Raw genomic sequence first — 27,642 nt, 5'->3', positions numbered from 1 at the left:
GATACAAGAGAGATAATGACATCGTTTTAGTATAAAATCTTCCAATAAAAAAAATCTTATTTTAAATTAATAACCTATAAACTAATTTTTTAGGTTAATTGGCGCGAAATTCCGTCCGCCATGTTTGATTAAATATTTAGAAAACGTTTGAAAATTTAATAATTGCACATTTTAAGGCACTCGTTACAAAATGCAAATCAGCATCAGTCATATTTAAATTACAATAAATACCTTTTTAAAAAAAATGTAACTTATAAATATAGCGGGTAGTCACAAAAAATAATTTTTTATCGTATTTTTATATAAATCAGCTTACTATAGCATTTTAATATGTATTAATTAAACTTAAAATCAATAAAATATTTATTTTTGACAATTTTGCGACTACCCGCATATTGAGAGGGCAAGCGTCGTTGACAAGATTATAAAACACTTTGGTAAATGAAGTTGGCGCAGCGCTGGGGGACCTCACTGAAACACAAAATTTATATTAAAAGAAAAAAAAATATTCTCTTTGAAGAAACAGAGACTACAAATGTAACAGCAGTGAAATTGTACGGTTAAAATGATTTAAGTTATCTCACCACAAAACGGTTGACTTTGGGAGTCGTTGTCTTGGTGACGACACTTTGCTGCACTTTCATCTTCTCAAACTTCTCGCGCAAACTGAAACAGAGCAATTCTATATAATTTAATCTTTTTATTGGCTCAGTTAGCTGCGCAGTTCTCGCCACAACCTGAGCAGCGACTCGTGCTTAGCAAAAAAGATATATGAAAAAATGCTATAATTTTCTCGTATTGCGAATTAACCACTGCAGCATGAGACATAGATTTTGGATCCTTGCGGAACCCGTTTTAGACATTAGGGGTTCGTGTAACAACCGCTTTATGGCGGTCTTAGTGAGATTTACAAAATTTGGAGGTCCATATGATAGTTTTGGGGGTTTGTTTATATTTAACTGACCTCCTTGCAGTTTCTAGTTGCGATTCGCCGTCTTCTTCGTTATGTTCGCGCTCTATGAACACTGTGGAGGGAGAGCGAGTTGGCTCAGACTCCGACCATTTCTCGAAGCGTTCGCGGAAACTCTTCGTACGCGCTAACTGTTGAGCCTAAAAATTATATATAATTAATATAAAGTCCTGAAGGAACTTCAACAAAGAATAATCTATTTAAAATATAACTTAACTTTCAATACAACTTTAAAATCTCAAACATTCTTGATACTTGTTACCTGTTTCAATGCTTCGTCCCTCTCCCGCGCCTGCAGGTACTCCCGCATGCGCTCCTCCTCGCTGTCCTCCTCCTCCTCGCTGCTGCATTCTGAGGAATCTCCCTGATGACCCTCCTCCCCGGGGGGAGGGGGAGTGAACCGCTTCAGTGGTTTAGGACCTGGAGGATAACAAGTATATATAGGAAGATTAGTGCATTTAGAAGTTGCATGAATATTTTGTTGGGAAAATCCGTCTCGAAGGACCAAAATATAGATTTACGAATATATTACATTTAATATATGTTAATTATTTTTTATAAAATTGTCTAGACATGTTTTTTGTAAGAGTAATTTCACCATTTGCATTTAGATCTTAGTTATTTTACTAATATTATAAAGTTGGATGTTTGTTTGAAGGTATCTCCAGAACGGCTGAAAAGATCTCGATGAAATTTGGCATGCATATAGAACATAGTCTGGAAGAACACGTACCAATTATGTTTCTTTTTAATTCCGTAATCTTACATTAAGATGATGGTAAGAAGTAGATGGTGTTACCTTGATGATCCTCATGCCTGTGCTGCTGCTCCTCCATCTGACGGAAGACGTTGATCATGCGAGAGGCGGTGTGCCTGTCAGCAGCGAGCGCCGCGTCTCCAGCACCACCAGCACCAGCTCGCACCACGCTCGGTTCCTGGTACACCTCGGGGGAGGGAGACTTGCAACGCTGGAACATTCACAAATTATATTAAAAATAAATATCAAACAGTATAGTACGCGCTAATGTCAGGATCTACTGGTCCGATTTGAAAAATTACTTTTTTGTTGGATATTCCATTTACAGAGGAAGGCTTTAGGCTATATAACATTACGCTGCAACCAATAGTTTTTTAATTTCGCGCGGACAGAGTCGCGGGCGAGAGCTAGTCACAAATTTGGTACTGCAGATTGAGGTGATGAACATCTCTGTGATCCAGCTGCTCGTTTGCCTCCTTCTCTTATAAGAAAAAATATACGTTATACCTTGTTATTTCTAAACAATCTTTATATTACAAAATTTGAAATTAAAATATATATTTCATCGCAAACTACTTTTTATAAGAACTATTGAATTGTTTAAAACATGACAATTTCTTAATTATAATAAATATATAGAAAATCAATGAAATGTGCAATAAAATGTTAGCTTTCATAATCTTACTAATATTATAAATGTTTGGATGGATGGATGTTTTCTACAAGGTATCGTCAGATCAGATACATGGATCTAGCTGAAATTCATCATAGATGTAGAACATAGTCTGGAAGGACACGCAGGCTACTAAGTTTTTTTTTAATTCTTCACAGATGGAGTCGCAGTCGACAGCTAGTATATAGCTTGAGCTAAAGTGATTCTATAAGGGTTCCGTTTTTTTTCCTATGAGGTACGGAACCCTAAAAATAGAGAAATATAAGGTAGATTTAGTATAAAAATAGTAGATTGGCTAAATATTAACCTGTGTATGTCTGGGCGGAGTGATGCGGAACTCCTTGCGCTCGGTCTCCGGTCTGTAAGTCTCGAAGAAACGGAACCGGTCCGAGATGTCCGCGGTCTCGATCTTCACATCTTCAACTCGGTCCGCAGCACGTACCACGTCTTTTGGTACGAACGGCTGGAATATTCATTCATCAATTATAATACTATACAAAATTATAATTGGAAATCTTACTAATATTATACATGTATGTATGGATGGATGTTAGAAGGTATCTCCAGAACGGCTGCACTTTTTCATAAAGTTTTTTGTTAATTCCGCACGGAGGAAGTCGCAGGCGACGGCTAGTAATATAATAAATGCGAATGTTTGGATGGATGGATGTTTGAAGGTCTCTAGAACGGTTCAACAGATCTTGATGAAATTTGTCATACATATAGAACATAGTCTGGAAGAACACATAGACTACTAATTAAGTTTTTATTTCCGTGCGGACAGAGTCACGGGCGACAATTAGTATTATTTAGTTATAAAGTTAACTTACAATCTCCTTTCTCTTGGGTGCATCCTGTGCTGGAGGGGAGACAGGTAAATTCTTGGCATTTGCGTCCAGCTCCAGGAAGATGGATCTAGATTTCTTTGCTATACCTGAAATAAAAACATAGTAATTTTTATCCAATAGCCAAAGAGTAAGGTTTTTGATATAAGTTTTTATGTAACAGTCTAGAACTTAAATCATTGAAGCTATTTTGACAAATGTGGTGTCATTAAATTCGTCTTCTTCTCCAGAGTGTCATAATGTATATTATATTGCCACAAAACACATATAGTAGGCGTGAGAGATGAAATAAAAAAAAATAAAGATTACGAGTTTTAATCTCATTCGATTTAATTTTTTTATTGATAAATATTTTTATATATTTCCGAGTAAATACTAAAATAAGAAAGAGTTACATATGGCATTCATTTATATAATTTTAGTAAAACAACTTTATTTTAAAGTGATGTCAATAGATGGCGCTAATTAAGTTTTTTTTAATTTCTCTTAAATTAAGTTAAATTTATTGACTTAATTGCCTCTCAGAGTACTAACCTTCATTAAACAACGCTTTATCATCAATATCCCTGTTTTTGGGAGGTTGATTTTCATCATTGAAAGCGCCATTTTCAAAGCGCTGTTTGATCTGACGCGCTTTCTCCGCGTCCAGCTCCAGCTCGCGGCAGATCTTCTCTGCTGATGTCTGACCTTATATATACATACAAAAAACATTAAAACTAGTAAAAAAATCTAGTAAATACTAGAAATTAGGTCATTATGACACCGAATAAGAGAAACAAATTTTTTATAAGTACCTACACGATTTTTAGGAACAAAACTTAGCTTAAGTCCTCAATCCAGTACCAAAATTTATTTTCATTAATTAAATAGGAAATAAGGCATAAATTTATAAAACAAAAATCTTACTTAATATTATAAATGCGAATGTATGGATGGATGTTTCTTAGAAGGCATTTCCAGAACAGCTGAATGTATTTTCATGAAATTTGACATATAGAACATAGTCTGGAAGAACACAGGCTACTTATAAAGTTATGTGTTGAGGACGGTGCAGACGGAGTCGCAGTCTACAACTAGTATATATAACTCACTCTGTTCACTCTGCAGGACTGATTGTTCGTACATCTCCTTGATCTTAGCCTGCTTGCCCTGGAAATATACAGAATAATTATAAATTTATATTCTTTTAAAAAATAACTGTACTTTCTCAATATGTTAGATATTTTGACAACCAATGTAAATATCTCTGACATGTGTCAAAATTTTTGACATAAAACTAAGTCAATCAAGATTTAAAAAAAAATATATAGTTTCTATTTTACGGCGAAAAGACAATTATAAAATATACAATTTTTTTTTCTCCTTCTGTCTTTAACTATACCCTAATTACTCTGTAACCACTTCTCCTTCTTTTTTTACATGTTTCGTATTTTCCCCTTCTCTCTCTCTCCACACATCTATATGTTTCTCATTCACTCTACCTATTTCACTCTATCATTTTTTCTACATGTGTGTTTTTCTCACTCTCTTCCTTTTTCTCTCCTCTCTCTCTCTTTCTCTCAACATGTTTCTCATTTTCTCGCTTCACGCGTTTATTACTTTCTAACCATTTTTCTCTCTACTTGTTTCTCATTGACTTGCGCTCTACCGGTTATACTTTCTCTACATGTCTCTCTCTCTCTCTTACTATCTACCTTTTAACACTATACCAATTTATCCTTGTTTATCATTCTCTCTCTCCACACGTGTGTTCTACCCATTCCTCTCTCTACATGTCTGTCTGCGTGTCTGTGTGTTGGCGTGCACTGACCATGAAGAGCCTGGTGCGGATGTTCTGTATCTCCTGCTTGCGCTCGCGATGTCTGTCAGCGGCTGCGTGCTGCCCGGACTCGAACCTGCCCACTATCTCGCTCATGTTGCAGAACGACACCGGCTGCTCGCGACTGCTCGTCTGTTTGTATGACTTCTTTAGTACTGAATCTTCGTCTGGAAAAGATAAACATACATGTGGATGTTCCAAGATATTTTTTATATAGAAATGGCGAAGCGACTGTCTGCAGGCAAATGGAAGAGACATAGAAAGGGAGCATTTCCCTTCCTATGCGTCCCCTCCATCATATATCTATCTCATCTTTTCTTTATAAATAAAGGTTAGGTTAAAGAGTTAATTATATGAGTTCCTATCACATTTTTAATAAAAGAATGTATTATTTTGTAAAAATTGCTGAAAAAAAAATATGAATTAAACAATATGACTTTAGTTACATTGAAATTTGGGTTAGATTATAAAATGAAGACATACCATCGTCGTCTTCCTGTTCACTAGAGCTGTGTTCAACTTCAACACCGTTCAAATACTCATCAGATATGCCGATATCCATGCCTTTTGCTTTGAACCTGAATGAAATAGATATTTCAAACATGTATTTTTAACCCTTTGAACGCCGGTGAAGCATATATGAACGTTATATGTCTACATAAATATGTGAAGACTATAAGACTTTCGGAATAAGTATTGTTATTTATAGAAGTCATTTCGCAAAGCACATAATAATGTTTTCAACAGCCATGATTTGACAAAAATCCACACGTTAGAGTCATGGTACTTTTTTTATAACAGAAGGGGGCAAACGAGTAACGAGAACACCGAGGTGTTTAACGATGTCCATGGACATCAGCAATACCAGAGGAACAGATGCGTTGCCATAGAGATGGTGATACGTTCGCTTCTTGAAGGACCCTTAATCGTATAAGTTGACGCGTGTTTAAACTAAAATTTATTTGAAATATTGTTTTATAATAAAGCCTGTAATTTCTCGTAATATCTATTTGGATATTGGATTGAAGTTACTACCTTAGTAACGCTATCAACCTTAACAATTAGCATCAAAATGTTGAAAATCAAATAGACAAAAAACACCACGGTTTATAGCCTGTCCAGTAAATGAAAAAACAGACTAACCTTTTTAAAAATATATCACAAAGATTATTTGAAACACTTTAAATTTTCACACAATAAAACACACACACTTTTAGAATTGCTAATTTTTTTAACTATCACGTTATTTTCTTTTTTAAAAACACTTAAGAACGGTTTTTTAAATTTTACTAAACTGTTCCGTTCAAATGCGTGTTCATCGAATGTTTTTTTGTGATGAATGTGGTTTGTTGTACAGATGTTATTGAAATTACAAAAATAGAATCCAAAGCAACCGACGCCGATGACGCAAGCTATAGTGTAACACGATTTGTATATTTTAATACTTGAAATATATCGAGGTTATTAATTTGTTTATGATTAAAATAACTTGCTTGGTATTTCTTAGATGTTTTTTTTATATCATAAGGTGGCAAACGAGCGAGCGGCCACCTGAAATCGCTGAAATAGCGAAGTGACCGTTGCCCATAGACATACGCAATTGCATATGCGTTGCCTACCTTTAATCAACGGAGGAGAGGATGCACAGAAAGAAAATATTTTCCCTTTCCATGCATCCTCTCATCCTCAAGAAAAATGGTGGGAAGGTAAAGAGGACTATAATTAGGTCTCCGGGACGCACACTCATCAGACTGTACGCGGAGTTTCTTCCGCTTTACGCCTGTCTTCTGTGTGGTCGTGGTATTTCACCGGGCGAGCCGGGACAGTTCCTGCGAAGATGTTAAAGCGGGCTCTACCACTGTTATAGATGTATAAAAAAATAGAAATAAAAGAAAATAAATAGTATCTTAGCTCTAGTAATTATAAAGTTATGTCGAATTAAAATGTATGAATTATTTATTCCCATTTTCTTTTTTATTACGTAAAAGATATTAAATAAAATATTATCAAGGATCAAGAATATTAATTTGGACTATATCCTGGAAGATTATGGAGTCGAAGTGCAATTAAATTTGAACTTTAAATCTTAAGTATTTTAAGTTTAAAATTATATAACTATGTTGTTCAAATAAAATTAATGTCCTTAAAAAGAAACGGAATGTATGCAGTCCAAATATTCTTACTTTCTTTGAGTGACGTCCATTTTTATTAAAAACAAACTTTTTAAATTAACTATTTTAAGATAAATGAAGTGTTTTTTTATTTATATATCGGTTCCTAGTCTCTTAAATAGTAAATTCGATAAATTGACCTATAGCTTATAACCAAAACCTTAGGTAAATTCGGCTCTTGACTTTTAAATATACATGTCGCCCGCGACTTCGTCCGCCCGGGAGTAAAACTAAACGTAATTAGTAGTGTTCTTCTAGACTATGTTCTATATGTATGTCAAATAAACATACATCCATCAAAACATTCGCATTTATATAGATAGATATAGACTAGCTGTCGCCCGCGACTCCGTCCGCGCGGGATTAAAAAATAGATGCCAATTCTCAGACCTCTCAGAGACTCGATACGCTCACAAAATTTCATGAGAATCGGTCAAGCCGTTTCGGAGGAGTATGGGAACGAAAATTGTGACACGAGAATTTTATATATAAGATTAGTTAGAGGTAAAATCTTACTAATATTATAAATGCGAATGTTTAGATTGATGGATGTTTGTTAGAAATTATCTCTAGTATGGATTTCGCTGAAATTTGGTTTAATTGTAGAAAATAATCGGAAAGAACACATAGGCTACTAATTATTTATAATGCCACGGGGAAACTCACGCGACAGTATAAGACAAAAAGTGTTTGAAGGAATTATATTTAAATTTTCTTAGTTCTAACGTAAAGTGATGTTTGTCTATGGATTGGTATCCAGGGTAGAACTTACTTGGCAATCTTAGACAGTAGTGCTGAAGACTTCTCTCTTGGCGCCCGGGGCTCCAACACAGGAGGTTCGGGGGTCTTTTGCGCTGCTCGTTCGAACACCTCGAATCTAGACTTCACGTCCAATTGCGCTAATTCTTCTAGACCTAAGTCTGGTTTGTCTGAAGCTAGAATTAATATACTATTGTTACAAATGCGAATGTATCTCTGTCTGTCTGTCCTTCTCTTACGCAAAAACTATTAAACCGATTTAAATTAAATTTGGTATACATATAGTCTAGAGCGTGGGAAAGGACATAGGCTACTTTTTAACGAGAAAAAGGGGTTGTAAAGAGTTGAAAAGGGGGATGAAAATTTGTAGGAAAGTATAATACTTACTTGAAGTATACTTTCCGGACAATTCAATTTTTGTAAAAATGTTATCCTTAAGGGTGCAAAATAACCATAGGGGATGAAAGTTTGTAATATAATATGTGAGGAAATTTATGCTTGTGAAATGAAAGGGATGATGGGTTGTAGATGTCTCTATCTCTTCAGTCATGATGTCCACTGTTGGAAAGGTCTCCCCCAAAGATCTCCACGATGATGAGTCCTGTGCTACCCTTATAATACTTTAGTTAATGACACCTTACCTCTGACAACATCAGGGGGTAGTTCCACTGGATTACTTTCGCAAATTATCATCTGATGTTTCTTCGGTGCGGCTGTAATAAAATGTTACATATCTTACTAATATTAATGCGAATGTATGGATGTTTGTTACAATCTATCACCAGAACAGTTACATGGATCGCGCTGAAATTTGACATAGAAGTAGAATATAGTCTGTAAGAACTTTTTTTTTAAATTTCGCGTGTACAGAGTCGCAGGCGATAGCTAGTCATTAATTAGGTTAATTATATTGTAGGTTTTATATATTTTCTGAGGGAGCTAACCGCGTTTGTAAGGATTTTCATCTGATTAGTTTCCTTTGATAGACTATTTAGTTTTATTGAACACCGGGTCAGATAAGTTTATCTGACTATATGACATTGTGGGTGGGTAGTTTTTAAAGTAAAAGAAATGTTCACCTACCGTCGATTTCATCTTCATCATCAACTGGTTTCGGCTCAAAGAGTTGCTTGAAGTGAGGCTTGCAGTACAGCGTCGTGTGGTCGCTTTGATATGTCTCAACTCTGCAATATTTTATATTTAAGGTATTGTCATCACTTTCATTATGTTTGGAAGAAAAGAGACAACAATACAGAGCTGTTGAATTTTTCGGTACCGGTACCGGTACGGACCAAATATACAGTTGACTTGTAGTCGCTTTGCCTCTGCTGACTGAGTAGACAATTCGCGTCGGCGATTCAATATTAGTTTGGAAGACTTGCGTCGCTTTGTGTACGAAGAGGCTTATTCCACTAAGCATTTATTTCCTATTTCCACTATCGATACTACGACTACTATAAAGGATCATCATCGTCAGCTCACACTGAGAGGATTCAAAGCCTACGCCAAGTTAAGGCTGACCCAGTGCGTGTTGACTTCACACATATATCTTTTAATTTCTTCTCAGATATGTGCAGCATCACCATGTTTTCCTTCACCGTAAGAACGTCGGATAAATGTACATATATAAATCAAAAATGGAAAAACAGATAAGTACATGGCGGGATTCAAACCCAGGACCTGCAGGTTACAAGTCAAGTCCTTTAATCCCTGAGTCACCGACGCTCTATAGAGAATAGTCTCCTGTAATTTTCCTCTCTACTTACGTGAGCTGTTTGTTGCATTGTACGCATCTGAAGCACTCCTTGTGCCAGGCACGTCTCTCAGCCTTCACACGCTCCATAGCGTACACTGGTCGCGCACATTTCTCACATTGTGGGTTGGATTCCCCGTTGCTTGCTTTTAGCTTTTTATGTAGCTTCTCTGAGCTTTTCGACTGGAGAAGAAATTTATTCAATATTCAATAGTTTTACCATGGGTTTCTGAGACTATTATCTCTGTATAAATTCGTAATCCCCGTCATTATCTTTGACAAAATAGAGTGAACAATATGTTTTAAACGGAGATTTTAAACTCAGAAACCCACGGTTATCAATTGGGTTTTTAATTATTTACGAGACCTTGCTTCCAAAAAACAACAATTGGAAAGACCACGAGTTAAGTCGGAACATTTTAATGGAAACTAACTAAAGTGGGGTTGGTAAGCCATATTACTTATACGCTGGCTTGTAAGTCTACTATTCTTATGAACAACTCTGGTGGTTTAAACTTTTAGTATACTCCTGAAGAATCACACATCATCAGCTCACTATACCTCCCCACCAAGGGGCTCGGAGCCTAAGTTAGGGGTGACTAGGCCATAGTCAACCACGCTGGCCAAGTGCGGGTTGGTTGACTTCACAGATATCTTAAAATTTCTTCTCAGATATATGCAGGTTGCATCACGATGTTTTCCTTCACCGTAAGAACATCGGATAAATGTACTTATATATATCGGAAATCGAAAAACACATTGGTACATGGCGGGATTCGAACTCAGGACCTGCAGATTGCAAGTCAAGTGCTTGACTCCTGAGCCACCGACGCTCTAGACGCCTGAAGAATACTTTAACCTTAATTTTTGCTGAGGGCAACCCTAAGCCTAGATTTAGTATGTTAATTGTACACTAAGGGCTTCCTAAGAAATAAAACTTACAATAGTACTTACCACTGATATAGACCCTTCTTCCTTATGTCGTTTGGACTTGGTCTTCTTCTTGACCTGTCTCGTCTCAGTCACGTGCATTTCTTGGAAGCTGTGCCGTGACTCCTGCACCAGGCTCTGAGTCTCCAGGCTGGCCGTCACTGTCGCCATGGTAACGTCTTACTGTAACAATGGAAAGTAACGATAACATGGCCAACTAGCTATCGCCCGCGACTCTGTCCGCGCGGAATAAAAAAAAACTATTGGTCGCAGCGTAATGTTATATAGCTTAAAGCCTTCCTCTGTAAATGGACTATCCAACAAAAAAGATTTTTTAAACTCGGACCAGTAGTTCCTGAGATTAGCGCGTTTAAACAAACAAACACTTCCTCATTATAATATTAGTATATATTAAAGTGATCAAGTTTACATCTTACTAATATTATAAATGAGGATGTTTAGATGAATGGATAGATGTTTGTTAGTAGGTATCTCTAGAATTACTAAAAGGATATTGATGAAATTTGGCGTAGATGTAAAGCATAGTCTAGAAGAACACATAGGCTACTATTAAGTTTCTTTTAAAAGCCAAGTGGTCAGTCGTGGGCTTTAAGCCCTGTCACAACACAAATATAAATACAATCTCATCAACATTGCTAAGAGAATGATGATTAAACTATTTGCAGCGACGTTCGCTCACCGCTGCCAAATTGCACAATAATATGCAGTTTCGTACCAATATCGTACTTACGTACTGAAGACGTAAAGGCTTTTGCAGAATATCAGTGTTTATACACCCCAGGGGTAATAAACATATATCTGAGCAAATGCAATCGCCCGTAACTCGAATTAAAAAATAAAAAAAAACTCTACAACTGTGCCAAATTCCGTTGAGCCGTTCCGGAGATACCTTCAAACATACATCCATCAAAAAAATATAATAGCATTTACAATGTTATTAAGATTTCACAGTAAAAAAAAAGAAAATCATAAAATCTCACTAATATTATAAATGCGAATGTTTAAATGGATGGATGTTTGTTTGAAGGTATCTCTAAAACGACTGAATGGATCTCGATGAAATTTGGCATACATATAGAACTTAATCTGGAAGAACACACAGGCTACTAATTATGTTCTTTTTAATTCCGCGGGGACGGAATCGTGGCCGTCAGCTAATAAGATATAAAGGGAAAGAAATGAAAGTCGCAGAAAGTAATAAAAGGTGTATGACATTTACGATTACGATGAGTTTAACGAGAGAGTGGCGATTAACCAAATACCGACCGTATTATCTGGTAACTAGGGTGACAATGACATATGAAGAAAACAGAACAGTCTTAAAAAATAGAAAAAAGCATAGTACGTAGTTTAAGTGATATGAATTTTATTAACGACTAACTATTGTCCTTCGCTGTTTCGAGTTAAAACAAAATATAGTAATAAATATAGCTTATGTCAGCCGGGGATAGTGTAGCTTTCGAATAGTTAAATAATTTTTCAAATCGGTTCAGTAGTTTTTGAGTTTTTTTGTCACATAGAATAAAATCTTTATATTATAAGTGTAGCTTACTTACATTGTTTTGAAATTGACGATGCGAAACAAAAGCTAATGTAGATATATGCACTGTCTTGTTGAACTATAATTAGTAATCAGACAATGTAACATGTCTTAATCACTAGACTGACGACAAATGAAGACCGTAGGTATATTAAAAATAGCATTTGTTTAGAAGTTTTTTTGTTAAAATATAAATTACATTAATTGAGAAACGAAACATCATACCTTATTAAGGAAATTGTACAAACGGATACATATTGTACAGAATAATGGCATAACACTTTTTTAATAATAATTAAAAATCTTTTATTATAAATTAAATAAATATACAAATATGTTTAATGAAACAACAATACGTAACAAATTTAAGAGGATTTTTTCTCAAATGAGGTTGATTAAATATTTTATAGGAATGTCCTAACACAACAAAGCATCCATGGTAACCCTACCTGGGATATATTTACAGACATCGGGCGCCGCGCTAGAGTCGACTCGGAAAAGTCAATCTTCTAAATTTATCCGTGGCCCAATTAACTAACTGCAACTCGACACCATTCTTACATCTGATTGTACATAGGGTACATTATTATAGGGGTGGACAGAGATATCCATTTAATTACAGCTACCAAAGTAAATCTACACATACATAAATTATATTTACTTAGCCTTATTTCAGAATATCGCTAATCTGATCCAACTTACCTTACTTTTTTCTTACTAATATTATAAATGCGAATGTTTGTTTTAGATTGATGGACGTTTGTAAGAACGTCTGCATAAACTCGCTGAAATTTTGCATAGATGTAGTTACATAGTCTGGAAGAACACAGGCTACTAATTAACTTTTGTTGTAATTCCGCGAAGTCGGAATCGCGAGCATTATGACACTCATTTTTTTAAAGAATAGAGATAACAAATTGATTTTTTAAAGGTCTTTAGGCAATGGAAACATATGGTATTCCTACATTTTTGTTTCTGTCTACCCAATTAACGAACGGATGTGAAACTAAGGTACTAATTACAAAGTATCTTGGTGTTACGATTTCTGGTTTAGTAAACCTACTTTTAATAAACGTCTTAATTAATTCGAAGTAGACACATTGTGTTTTATATTTTTAAAAATTGAAGTAGCGAAAGTTAAATGACTTAGGTAAAATTTTTTTGGAAACGATAATAAAAATAAATAGTAGTAGTAAGTAAGGAGAGCGTCGGTGGCTCAGGGGTCACTTGACTTGCAATCTGCAGGTCCTGGGTTTGAATGCCGTCATCTACCAATGTGTTTTTCGATCTCCGATTTACATATGTACGATCCGACGTTCTTACGGTAAAGGAAAACATTGTGATGCAACCTGCACATATCTGAGAAGTAATTCAAAGATATGTGTGAAGTCAACCAACCCGCACTTGGCCAGCGTGGTTGACTATGGCCTAATCACCATTAACTTAGGGTAGGCTCCGAGCCCCTCAGTGGGAACGTACAGTGAGCTGATGATGAATAAAAGTAATTTTTCTGATGACTATGTTTTTTTGCACACTATGTATATTGTCTTTGAATTCGTAAAAGTAGAGTCAGCATAAAAAGTTTTTAGGTATTGAATGGATATGTTTTTAAGTGGTTCTATTTATTTAATGGAATTACAGTAGGTTTTTGAAACCAAAATCCTTGTTTAAAGATGACGGGGATGACGATATGTTTAATATAGAGATTTTAGCCTCTGAAATCAACGGTTAGAAAATTATTTTTTCAAATAGGATTATTAATAGTTATAAATTAAATGGTCATGTGGATTACTAGTGATTAAAAGTAATCAAATGAAACAGTTTGGATAGATGGATGGATGTTTGTTTGAAGGTATCTCCAGAACGGCTGAACGGATCTCGATGAAATTTGGCATAGATGTAGATCAGTCTGGAAGAATACATCAGCTTTAAATTAAGTTTTTTTTTTAATTCCGCGCGGACGAAGTCGCGGGCGATTGCTAGTAATACATACATTTAGATTTGATTTATAGATTTAATCGTGTAAACAAATGATAAAGGTATGCTTAAATATTGAGATATAGGGTTGTCTCTTTTATAGTTTGATCTTAGTTCTAATTTTATAATAGGGGGTTTGACATCTTCGTGTCTGAGTAAAACCTTATTTTGTTAATCCTTTCATTCTCTTATAGGATACAATATTAAAAGTTAACTGATTTTTTTTTTCATTTAGGGTTACCAATCTGGTTGTCGTTGTTTCGTTAATATTCGGGTCTACGTTATTTGGCAACCCTAGGTACAGAATACAGTGGGACGTTGGATATTCACACTCGGGGTGTATTTATAGCCAAGTTTCATATCGGAGCGATCTCCCACCTGAATTCCAAGCGCGTCATTAAATGTTTCACCGCTCGTATCGCGAATGTAGATTTTTTAGGGTTCCGTACCTTACGGGAAAAAACGGAACCCTTATAGAATCACTTTGTTGTCCGTCCGCGTATCAAGCTGGAATTTATTTTATTTCATATGACGATGAAACAAAAACAGTTTCATACATTTTATGCAACGGTTTAGAAGATTCTTAATCATACGAGGTAAAAAGCCGTGTTGGTTTGGAAAATGTCTGAAACAGAACTTATACATTTTCCGATTGGATCAATTAAGACATAAAAGGCATTAAAACAAAACAAAATCATCATTCGTAACCAAGGATGGTTTTCCTACGTTCTGGGCGGAATTCTTTTTGGTTTCGGCCCCTTTATATCCGACACTTTCGTCCTGGGCGGTCGCTCTACCTGCCCTACCCTAATGCCGGTAACACAGAGGGGTAAAGCAGAATCAAAATGTTTATGAATGAAATGCTGAGCAAATCCTTTCCCTGTCTTTTCTCAGCTAGTTACTAAAGTGTGTGTGTATTTTCTCCGACAGTTACTAAAGTGGCTTTTGTGTTTCAAAGTAATTGTTCAGGTTAGTACATCGTAACAGCAAGGAATCGGTGCACGAAATACGAGGCGTTACTATCTTTAAACTTTAGCGCTGGTTATTTTGGCACCGCGACTCCGATCCGAAGTGCCAACATGTCGAATTAAATGTTCGACCAACAATGCCCTTCACCTGAACTTTAGGCTGTGCACTTTGCGTGTATTCATTCAAAGCATAAATATATATGTAATAGTAAAAGTATTATGCTATTTATCGTCGGTTTCTGAGACCAATTTTCGTTCAAAACATTTTTTAAATTTATCTCTGTTTTCTCAAAGATGACGGTATGTTTTACTCAGAGATTTTAGTCTTATAAACGCGGCAGTCAGTTTTTAATATTCGTAATAAAAACGGTCGATTATTAGAATTTTATTAGAATATCCGTACCTCATATGTAAGTAATGCTTGAGCAGGATTTTTTCAATTACTTTTTAATACGAATACAAAATAAAATGTCCGTTGACTCTGTTATAAAGGAAACAAGGTCGTAACAATTTCCACGAATGTGCCTCGTCAAGTTGTTTTAAAATGTTTATGTTTGCGAGTGAAGAAATTGGCGCGCGTAATGCTAACTATATTTAGATACAATACAAAATCGTAATCGAAAAAATACAAAACAAAACCTTTTAATATTTGTGTTTAAGAATCTTTAAAAAAATATAAACAGTCTAGCTGTCATCCGCTACTCCGTCCGCGCGGAATTAAAAAAAATAATAAGTAGCCTATGTGTTCTTCCAGACTATGTTCTACATCTATGTCAAATTGCATCGAGATCCGTTCAGCGGTTCTGTAGATATTTTCTAGTGAACATCAAAACATTCGCATTTATAATATTAGTTTGAAAAATATATGATTTTTTTTCTAATAGATAACTATAAGAGAGCTAAGTATTTTTTGTCTATGACCTTTTTATTGATAAAAAGACAAAGGATCATGCGGGTGAACATGTGCAAGTATTAAGAACTTTTGTCAAGCGCAACTCCGTCCGCGCAGAATTAAAAAAACATAACTAGTAGCCTATATGTTCTTTCAGAGTACATTCTATATGTATGCCGAATTACATCGAGATCTGTTCAGCCGTTCTGGAAATACTTTCAAACAAACATACATCTAAACATTCGCATTTATAATATTAGTAACACAGTTTTTTTTTCTCTAATCAAATGTCTTGACATCTTGAAAGCAGCGCCAGTGACCGAGAAATTGAGGAGTAAAAGATTCGCGTGGTTTGGACATGTTATCCGAAGGGATGATGATGATATAAGCAAAAAAGTAATGAGATTGAATGTGAATGGCTACAAAGGTAGAAGACCAAAAAAGTATGGAATGACTGAGTGAAAGCGGATATGCGTAGGAAGGGGTAGATTCCGATAAGACGGCTGATAGAGATGTATACAGGAGTAGTACATACTGTGCCGACCCTCGATAGGGATTAGGGCATGATGATGATAATGAATCAAATGTCTTGACATTAAATATATTTAGCTTTATGTATACTAATTTTAACTTTAGTGTTTAACAATAAAACGATATAAACATTTTACGGTGAACACAAATTAAAGTTGTAACAAAAAATATTTTTGTTAGCGAATTTTATGTTCTTTGTAATTTTACAGTTAATTTAAGATCCACCCAGAATCATAAGGTTATTGAACTCATCATTTGATAGACTGAAAGTTTTGGTAATTGTCCCGATTTAAAGAATTTTTACTAATATTTTTATTGTTACTGCGAAAATTTAAAAGAATAGTTGAAATAGATAATTTAAAATCTGGAATAGGGTACTATATTTTTAATTCCTCGTGGACAAAGTCGATAACGACTAATCACGTTCCATTTAACAGACCTAATGTTACCTACACTTAGAAACGTTTAAGAAAGACATAAACTCTTTATTCGCAGCCACATTTGTTGAATTCCTTTCTTTTCTCTTGAATAATTTATCCCATGAATACTGTTTTAATATATCATCTATGAATATAATGCTGTAAAAATAACTTAATGTATATAATAAACAAGATACCGTCATCTGAGTTATGTGGGTTGATTGCGTAGATTACATTAATATAGACACTAGCTGTCGGCCGCGAATCCGTCCGCGTAAAATTAAATACAAACTTAATTAGTAGCCTATGTGTTCTTCCAGATTATGTTCTACATCTATGTCAAATATCATCAAGATCCGTTCATGCGTTCCGGAGATATCTTCAAACAAACATCCATCCATCTAAACATTCGCATTTATAATATTAGTAAGAAATTAAAATTATATTTCAATAAGAGTTACTTAACTCTATATTAATTATTAAGTGACTAATTATAATAATTAATCTACCAAAATAATACTATAGACTATATATTAAAACTAAACCAAACTAAAAATAAAACTAAATAAAAAAAATCGACCCCAAATCGCTGCGATCGCACGGTAGGGTTCCCAAGAGGCTGGCGGCATTTCCCCGTTGGATGGCCAATTAATATTAGTAAGATATTAAGAAGTAAGATGCATTTGGTTTTGTATTTTCAATTATAATAAAAAATTTAACTTTAACTTCTTTTATTACTTTACCGTTTACAGCTTCGTCACTATATCAGTTTAATAACAGCTTCGTCACTACATCAATCATTACAAAGTAACACTCAATTTAAAATTCATTGTTTTGCCAAACATATCTTCCTTTTTTTTATTTAGTTCGATTTAAATAGTGAATATATTAATGAGAGGAGCGGATAATAACGCGTTTTTAATTTAAAGTAGTTTTCATAAAAAAAAATCATTTTCACTGCAGACAAAACAAAATAATATTTTTATATTTGTTCCGTCAAATAGATTAAAGAGGAACTACAATATGCGTGATCGTTTAGAAGTTAAAACCATCTGTGTGTAAAAAATTTAGAAACGTTCTTAAATTTACTAGACTAGACTTAATATCTTAGAAACAATGGCTACTAGAATTAAGTTTACAAATTAATACGATTTTAATTAAATCGCTACAGCCTATAACTATAACCTCTTCCTGTAACATTTTAATTTGGTCGTGCGCACGCGCATTTTGTCGGACATAGCGTGCTGTCGCAGTGAAGACAATTGTCACGATATACTTTCATCAAATCTGCATATCAATTTACAGTATTATTCGATTTTACTAATGAACTAGCGGTCGCCCGCGACTTTGTTAAGACATAATAGAAAAAAGTAGCCTAGAATATGCCCGCGTATATCAACCACCATACCGTCTAAATCCCTTCAAAATCTGTTTTTCCGCTTCGGAGATTACGCGAAACAAACGGAGCCTTGCAGATAGATAAACAATTTTAATATATATTATTTGATATTACATACAGACAACTCCAATTTTATAAATATTAGTAAATCTGCTAATAATTTATTATAATAAAACGAATCGAATGATATACAATTCATCAAAATCGTTTCATTAGCTTATTGGTTGACAAACAAACAAAGGTTACATACATAATATTTACATGTATTTAAAACCTAACCGTCCTGAGTCAGTCGGGAAATAATTCGTTCTATTGTCTAAAATTATTCAAACTTTCGTGAGACATTATACCAAACTGATATATAAACGTGGTTAAACACTCACGTATATTCGTCCGGTGGCGGCACCGACTAGTTTCGAGCCCATCGGGGGCCCTTCATCAGGATGAGTGGTACTGGTATTATTTCGTGGACGCGGCCCTCAGCTCACTCAATTAAAATTATATATTTAATCAAAAAAGTATATAAATACGTATATAAGTGTAAGTCAGTATTACGTTGTTTTTGAGTATATTTAAAATAGCGTGGGATGTTAAGACATGGAAAATGTCCAAATCCCAGTAACCAAATAAGATTTACGTATACAAATTATACGTAACATTGAAAACATAAAATTATATTACGAATTTCATAAAAACATTATAATACTAAGATTGTACTGGAGCCCTAATTTTAGTCGTATTTCCCTTGCCATCCTTTTGTTATAAGAAAAGGATGGGAAGGGAATTGACGGAGTAGGACGCAAGGGGAATCGTTCCGTTTCGGTGTGTCCTCACTTGATTACATGTACGCATCACATTTGGGTTACCAGTGTGTTCTACCCAAATTATATTATACATCTATGCCAAATTTCAGCGTGATTCATGCAGCTGTTCTAACAAACATCCATCCATACATTCGCATTTATATTAATAAGATATACTTAAGTAAAATATCTATTTCAATACTGCAAGTAACAAGGCCATTTGGTCGGTATTTGAATAACTTCACAGGTTTCCACTGAAACCTTAAAGGTTAATCTATAATATCCAGGTGTTATAATGCTTTTTAACTGTTAATTATTAACTTAATATACAATAACAATGGTAGAGCCCGCTTTAACATCTTCGCACGAATTGTCCCGGCTAGCCCAGTGAAATACCAAGACCACACAGAAGACAGGCGTGAAGTGGAAGCAATTCCGCGTTTCGTCTGATGAGTGTGCGTCCCGGAGGCCTAATTTAGACCTCTTTCCCTTCCCACCCTAAGAATTATAAGGAAAGGATGGGAAGTGGAAATGGACTTTCCGGATGAGAGGATGCATGGAAAGGGAAGATATTTTCTTTCTGTGCATTCTCTCCTCCGTCGATTAAAGGTAGGCAACGCATATGTAATTGCGTATGTCTATGGGCAACGGTCACTTCGCTATTTCAGCGATTTCAGGTGGCCGCTCGCTCGTTTGTCACGTTATGATATAAAAAAATTACGAGATAGCATATTCTTTTTATATCATAATCATAAGGAAGCAAACGAACAAGCAACCACCTGAGTTCACCGAAATGATGAAGCGACTGTTGCCCATAGACATCCGCAATTGCAGATGCGTTGCCTACTTTTAATCAACGGAGGAGGCATAGAAAAAGAATATTTCCATTCCTACGTGTCCCTCTTTCATCAAATCTGCTTCCCCTTCTCAGGATGGGATTCCTTATCTATATTAATATTAAGTGGAAGAGTTTGTCTGTTTGTTTAAACGTGCTAATCTATGGAACTACTGGTCTGATTTAAAAATTCTTATTTTGTTGGATAGTCCATTTCTAGGGGAAAGAATATATAACATTTCGCTGCGACCAATAGTTTTTTTTTTCATTCCGCGCGGACGGATTCGCGGGCGACAGCTATTAAGAAATGAGTGGGAAGGGAAAGAGGATCAAATTAAGGCTACGGGAACGCATACTCATCAGACGAAACGCGGTATCACCTCAACTTTAAGCCTGTTTCCATCATTTAATTATCCATCGTTATTTGTACTAAAATAACAAATAAAGTCTGAAATAGAATAAGGTCGAAACATAAATCTCGCTCAAAAAATGCTAAAAATAAATGAAAACGTACCATTTCAGTTTGTTTAAGAATGTTAACCGAAACACTTTGAACTAATTTCTAAAAACTACACAAAAATAAACCCGGTCCCGGGAAAAATATAACGTATGGCAACATCCAATGACATAACTCTGATCTATAATTAGAGGATCGGATTGCGGCAGCGCAAGCGCATCGTTGCAGGTGCGTAGTGTTGCCACTTGCGAAAATGTACCCCGAATTTCGGGTATTGAACCCGACTCCCTGGTTATACCTCAGGCCGCGGCGTTCTGCCAAATGTTGCCAGGTGCGAAATCAATTAACGGATTCCATTCCGGCAGGATTTGAATCATCTTTTGAACTGCCTGTTATGATATATTTTAATGTCACGACATTAAACTTTCTCACTCGGTTATTGGCAATACATCAGAGGTTATGTAATTATAGATTACTAGCTGTCGCCCGCGACTACATCCATGCTGAATTGAAAAAAGTTGCCTATGTCTCCTTCCAGACTATGTTCTACATCTATACCAAATTTCATCAAGATCCTTTGTCACATTCTGGATACATCCCAACATTCGCATTTATATTAGTAAGATATCGTAGTTAGTTGTAACAATTTGTCTCTGTTTTTTACAAAGGGATGGATAAGGATGGATATGTGTCACCGTAAAAGATTAGTAAAAAGAATGGTTAATTTTTATCGACAATGTCGATACAAACGACAGCGACACATCACTATTCCATGCAAAATAAGGCGTGGGTTACGATGTCGTGTGTAGTTTAGGGTAATAAGTATTAAGGCAATTGGATACTGGGAAATTACTATAATTTAATATTTATATTTTTTTATGACTCCAATAAAATAGTTGGGTCACGTATATCTTACTAATATTATAAATGCGAATGTTTAGATGGGTGGATGTTTGTTAGAAGGTATCTCTACAACGACTTCGATGGAGGATTTCGATGATTTTTTTTTAATAAGGTGGCAAAACGAGCGAGAAATCGTTGCCTATCTTTAATCGACGGAGGAGATGATGCAAGTAAAGAGAATATTTTCCCTTCAAATGCATCCTATCATCCTGAAAATGCACTAATTTGGTATAGATGTAGAACATAGTCTGGAATACACGTACACTATAAAGTTTTTTTTTAATTCCTAGCTGACGCAGACATGCGACAGCTCCACGTAAAGACTTAGGTCATCTGTCTTTATCCTTTACATGGATTTATATTAGGTCATGTAACACGATACTTCCATCATTGTCAGTTCATTATATTAATGTTACCCAAAATGACTAATGTTTATAAACCATATATGTTTTGTCAGTTGGCACGCGTTTGCCCCGACTGAGTCATAGGTAGTCAAAGAAATAAATTTACTATCCACTTACGTTTATGCTGTCACTGTAAACATATATACATTAAAGTATCAAATTATTATTGAAGACTATTGCCTGGGCTTCGTGCGTATAATTAAACATGTAGATTGTATGTATGGGTTTTCACTGAAGATCAGCGCTGAGTGGTCCAGAGAGGAACACCCAGCATACAGCTGAGTGAAACCTTATCCGGTCAGCATTGCAACACTCTTCTGCTTCTTATTAATTGTTTTGTTTTTATGTGTTATCTTTATATATATAATTCTTCTGTGAGTGTGTATGTCACTGAACTTCTCTCAAACGACTGGACCGATTTTGATGAAATTTTTTGTGTGTGTTCAAGGGGATCTGGGAATGGTTTAAATTCACAATTTTGTCCGCTGGACAATTTTTTTTTAATTAATTTTTAATTTATTAGTAGTTGTTGATTTTGGAATGTTTTACATTGGATCCGACAGACGGCGCTACCATCGCAGTGTCAAATTGTCGGACAACGTCTGTCGGGTCCGCTAGTTATTTTGTGATATTTTTGCTTATCGTGTTGTGATACTGTAAGGATTAAATGTTATTTTATTTATATGTCAAATTTGTTAATAAGTTGTGTAACAAAACAATATTATCCCACCCAGAGTGTATATGATTTAATTAAAACACTTTTTCTATATATTACTTCTTACTTATATTATAAATGCGAATGTTTACATGGGTGGATGCTTGAAGGTATCTCCAGAACGGCTGCATGGATCTTACTGAAATTTGTCATAGATGTAGAACAGTCTGGAAGAACACATAATCTACTAATTAAGTTGTGTTAATACAACTCGGACGTAGTCGCGGTAAACAGCTAGTATAAACATAAAACACTCGATTGATTGACATAAAAGCCGGTTTCCGTATAAATTGCATCACGAAAATAATTAAGATGTTTGTGGGTTTAATGAAAAACAGGAAACTACAAATCGAATTATTATTCTTGTTTGAGTAAACAATAATTCATTGTTTACAATTAACCATAGATTATAAAACAATAGGGGTAAGTAGGAATAAAAAAGTAGGAGAATCGGTGGCTCTGGAGTCAAGCACTTGACTTGCAATCTGTAGGTCCTGGGTTCGAATCCCGCCATGTACCAATGTGTTTTTCGATTTCCGATTTACATATGTACATTTATTACGTTCTTACAGTAAAGGAAAACATCGTGATGCTGTACATATCTGAGAAGATATTCAAAGATATGTGTGAAGTCAACCAACCCGCACTTGGCCAGCGTGGTTGACTATGGCCTAATCACCCTCAACTTAGAGTAGGCTCCGAGCCCCTCGGTGGGGACGTATAGTGAGCTGATAATGAAGTAGGAATAAAATATAAATTGCACTTTTATCAGCTACTAATATCTTTTTTTTTAATTCGACGCGGACGGTCGCGGGTGACAGCTAGTCTTACTAATAATATTAATGTTTGTATGGATGGATGTTTGTTTGAATGTAACTCAAGAACGGCTGCATATAACTCGCTGAAATTTTACATACATATAGAACATAGTCTGGAAGAACACGTAAGCTACTAATTAAGTTTTTTTTAATTCCGACCGGACGGAGTTCCGGGTGACAACTAGTTTTTTTTTAATAAAAGAGACATTATAATCCAACTAACGTATCCGACCCTTTGTTATCGCAGTTGTAGAAAGTATGAAAAACCTATAAGTGCATGGAAAATTATATATAAAACAAAACATGACGAGACAGCCACAGCACCAGGAATTTGTGACACATTTTTGGCTAGAGGTCGGTAATGATCTTGTTTAAATTTAGCAACTTACCCCTACCGGGTCAGATAAATTCCCCAGTTCATATGTCCACCGGGTCAAATAATATTACCGGGCTATTTTTTTTTTATGATTAGACGCAGACGGATTCACTATGACATCTAGTTTCTAAAAGAGACGGATTATCAGTCTGTCTTTGTCGTGAAAATATTAATTATTAACGCTACGTGCGGTACACTGTAGACTAACTGTACTCAGAGTCACCGAGTCTTAAATTCGTTTCGCAAAAAATATCCGTTATTATTGTGTTCACTAAACCATTGCTCCAGATTTAAATTTGAAACGTTTGATATTAACGCGTGATCTTCGCGTCAGTTTCCACTGCAAGCAAACATGTAGAAAAACATTACTTATTCTTTGGAAGAAACATATATGTTCTTTTAGGTATGTCGACAATTTCCAATCTCCGTAAAATACTTACTAATATTATAAATGCGAATATTTGTTTTAAAGTATCTCCAGAATAGCTGCATGGATCTCGCTGAAAGTTAACATAGTACTATTTTTCGCTGGGAGTCCAATTAAAAATGAACTTAATTAGTTAGCCTATGTTCTACATCTAACAAACATCCATTTATCAAAACATACGCATTTATATTAGTATCGTTAACGCAAGATTTGACCAGACTATTAAAGATGTCGTGATTTTTGTAATAAAAAACCCCCATGTCATTGCAACGGTTGTCGACCGAAAGTTGCGTACTCAATTGGCTGCATTGAACATTGAATTAGGTATGTAAACATTCATTATGACCAATAATGTTTGCCTTACGAACTTATAAACTTTATTGATTGTGCTAAGGGCTAACATACGGAATGTTCAACTATGTTTTGTAGTATATCGACGATCTGAAACTAAAGGAACTTTCAACAATGTTGTATAAATTGCTAGAAACTTTATTTCCCTACTAGACTTTGATCTGTTGGAATTAACAAAAAACTCTGTAAATAGACTTTGTGTTCTTCTAGACTATGTTCTACTGTGTCAAATTCCATCTTGATCAGTTAATCTGTTTTAGAGTTACATGGTAAAAACATCCATGCATCAATCTAAAGTCCCCGCATTCTTTTACGCCAGTCTTTCCCAAAGTGGGCGATAACGCCCCGTTGTGGGCGCTGCAGGTCTCAAGTTGCTGGTTATAGTAAAAGTTTCGTTTAGAATTCTCAAAATATTACAATAATGAATGTTATAGTGGTTTTTAAATATGTGAAAATATGGGAGGCGCTAAAAAAATATTTATTCTCAAAGTGGGCAGTAGACAAAATAAGTTTGGGAACCACTGGTTTACGCCTAGCTTACAATTAAAATTGTGCGAACTCGTGGAATGTTCTAAGCCTTATAGATGTTTGAAATTAACATTAAGGTAACATTAATTCATCGATGATAAAATCCGTATCAACAACTAAACATTGATGTAAGAATAATTTATAAACAATAATATATATTCACATTGTATTAGATAAGTTAGCGTCATCCTACATAAAGTATAATGATGTCCAAACTTTATGAAGGTTCGAAATTACGCATGCGACGCTGAAAACATCCACCAGTCGTCCCACTCAACTATAGAATTTCACTGCTGTGATTATTGCCAGTAAAATCATATCCCCAGCAATGTGATGCTTGGAATCCAACCTAAATGACTAGCTCATAGACAACCATGCTGGTCCAATTCGGATTGGTTTAAGTCATATGTGCAGGTTGTGTCACAATGTTTTCTTTTATCGTAAGAACGTCACATGAGTTAAGAATACTAATATATATGTCTCTGTTGTTATCAAAAAGAATGAAAGAGACACTAAAATTAGTTGACTTACACAGACTTGCGCACTTAATCACGAGCCGTTATAAAGTTTGGATCTTGTAATACCATACAATTAAGTGAGTAAAAATAACGGTTGAGATGGCGACTGGGTCAGGAAGACGTGAGTCAACCTTTTTACAGCCATATCACCATGTTCCGTTTGCGAGGTATTAAGGTCATCGCTTATTAGATGGCTACGCACCGGTGAAACACGGTTCACGAGGGACGTCATGAGATGCCGAATTAGTAAGCAAGAGTGGTAAAATTCACAAAAACTAGACCATCTTCTGCTAAACATTGTGAAAGTAAGAGGAGGATGCTTAGGCATATAAGAATTCTACTAAAATTACAAATTCGAATGTTTGGATGGATGTTTGTTTGTATCTCCAGAACGGCATTGATGTACATAGTCTAGTAGAACACATAAGTTACTAATTAAGTTTTTTATTAATACCGCGCGGACGGAATCGCGGACGACAGCTAGTATTCAATGAAATTGACTCATGATTCTAAAGTGAAAAGTTGAAATAAAGTGACAACTCACTCATCTTAATAAGAATGACTGAGCACTTTCTTTGACTTTCCTTACTTCTGAAATCTCTATTAATGTCTAAAATATATTTTTAATAATCAAATGTTAGTCGAAATAGTAATCCCGAGTACAGTAGAACCCGGATGAAGAGCTCCGGGGACGGCAAAATTTTTATTGCTTATAGAAGTTTCTTTAACACAAGTTTCTAACTTATGGAAGTTGTTCATAAGAACTGGACAATGATTCCATTTTCATAACAAGTTCATAACACAATTACTTATTTAGTTAGCTACTTGTGTTATCATTAAACTTTAAAAGTATCCCCAGAATTTTAACAATTAACTCTACTAATGGGATATTTTATCTTATAGGCTACTTAACCCAGACATGGTGATAAGGTGGTAAATTATTCATATACAGGATGACCTAATAAGTGAATAACTAAAGAGTGTTCTATTTAGTTTGAAAAAATATTTAAAATGTTAAATAATGTACTTATAACTTTATTTCATTTGAAAATTATTGAACAAAAACAAAGTAAGTGTCTTTTAAATTTTGTTAGCTGTTTTAGGATATTACAATATTTTAGCATACAGAAGAAAAATAGATATTTTAAACATACTGTTGAAGCTGGATATGTCAGAAATCTTTATAAGCGACAGTTATTATATGGTCCCAACAACCTCAATAAGGTGAGAAATTCTTATTAGAGGAAAACCTTATTCAGTTTTGAATGCTTTGATTGATTTTTAAAAGTTTATTTTCATTCCTATTATCTTGTAAGATGTAAAAATAATCATACTAATTGTTTTGTAAATTAGCTACTCCACATTCAACTCAAGTTAAAAAATAACTAATTGAAAGAGATATTTAGATAAACAAACAATAAAAAAAAATATATTTGCTTTAAACTTAAATTGTTATTTAAAAAATTAATTAAATTCAAAATTAAGTTAATCCATTATCTACTTTTGGTATTATTGTAATGAATTAATCAAGTATTTCTTCAATTGAAAAAGTTTATTATTATTGAAAACTTTTTTCGAGTTACATAATTTACTGAAAACATTCAGAATAAGAATATAGGCTAAGGTAAAACAATTTCTATATTCAATTAGCCTAACCCTCACCTACTGACACATTTCTATTGAGTCATTTTCAACTAGATCCATCTTTGCTATTTTAAGATACTGAAAACGACTAACATTTTTTTTGGTTTCAAATAAATTTGCGCGCGCAAAAAGAAAGAAACAAAGACCATACTTACAATACGGTCGACGTAACAACTTCGGAATGCAACGAATGCATCAGATGATACAAAAACTTTTTTTCTTTTATTTTTTCAATCGTATATCACAAGCATTTCCGGATAAGTAACGAGTTAATGTGCGCAAAACTTATAAAAGTAATCGGCTGTGTTAGTAAAGTTTAACGATGCGTTAAAAAATAAAGTTTTCAGTCAAAAAACTTACAGTTTTCCCTTAAATTCACTACATAAAAATACTTTATTCAAATTAAACTACACTCACGTTCACTGTCTACACTACTTTA

At 34.8% G+C, this 27,642-nt stretch overlaps 1 protein-coding gene across 2 annotated transcripts; it reads right to left on the bottom strand.

Annotated features, from left to right (window-relative positions):
* Nucleotides 1-303: 303 nt before the first annotated feature.
* Nucleotides 304-27,642, bottom strand: LOC106118685 (actin cytoskeleton-regulatory complex protein pan-1). 2 transcript variants are annotated; one of them, XM_013313401.1, is made up of 17 exons: nucleotides 27,564-27,642; nucleotides 10,702-10,860; nucleotides 9,761-9,930; nucleotides 9,078-9,178; nucleotides 8,636-8,707; nucleotides 8,008-8,170; nucleotides 5,548-5,642; nucleotides 5,056-5,231; nucleotides 4,337-4,394; nucleotides 3,780-3,932; nucleotides 3,231-3,334; nucleotides 2,708-2,863; nucleotides 1,770-1,938; nucleotides 1,233-1,390; nucleotides 965-1,110; nucleotides 585-666; nucleotides 304-471 (listed from the first exon to the last, which is right to left on the bottom strand). In XM_013313401.1, exons 2-17 carry the CDS (start codon nucleotides 10,846-10,848, stop codon nucleotides 469-471), a joined length of 1,953 nt encoding a protein of 650 aa, XP_013168855.1. In that variant the 5' UTR covers nucleotides 10,849-10,860; nucleotides 27,564-27,642; the 3' UTR covers nucleotides 304-468. The 2 variants fall into 2 exon arrangements, with proteins under 2 accessions (XP_013168855.1, XP_013168856.1); XM_013313402.1 differs by lacking the exon at nucleotides 27,564-27,642 and adding an exon at nucleotides 27,359-27,512.

The sequence above is a fragment of the Papilio xuthus genome, unplaced genomic scaffold (assembly GCF_000836235.2).
Source record: "Papilio xuthus unplaced genomic scaffold, Pxut_1.1 DF827570.1, whole genome shotgun sequence".
In the NCBI taxonomy this organism is placed as follows: domain Eukaryota; kingdom Metazoa; phylum Arthropoda; class Insecta; order Lepidoptera; family Papilionidae; genus Papilio; species Papilio xuthus.
This window is presented reverse-complemented; position numbering and strand designations above follow the sequence as displayed.

What these genes read in the sequence shown, in the direction of transcription:
- LOC106118685 (XM_013313401.1), bottom strand. Translation starts at nt 10,848, where the DNA reads ATGGCGACAGTGACGGCCAGCCTGGAGACTCAGAGCCTGGTGCAGGAG. An exon ending in TCCGCACCAGGCTCTTCATG is followed by an intron (nt 4,395 to 5,055) that starts GTCAGTGCACGC and finishes GTATATTTCCAG; the next exon opens with GGCAAGCAGGCTAAGATCAA. An exon ending in TAAAGCGTTGTTTAATGAAG is followed by an intron (nt 3,335 to 3,779) that starts GTTAGTACTCTG and finishes TTTTTATTTCAG; the next exon opens with GTATAGCAAAGAAATCTAGA.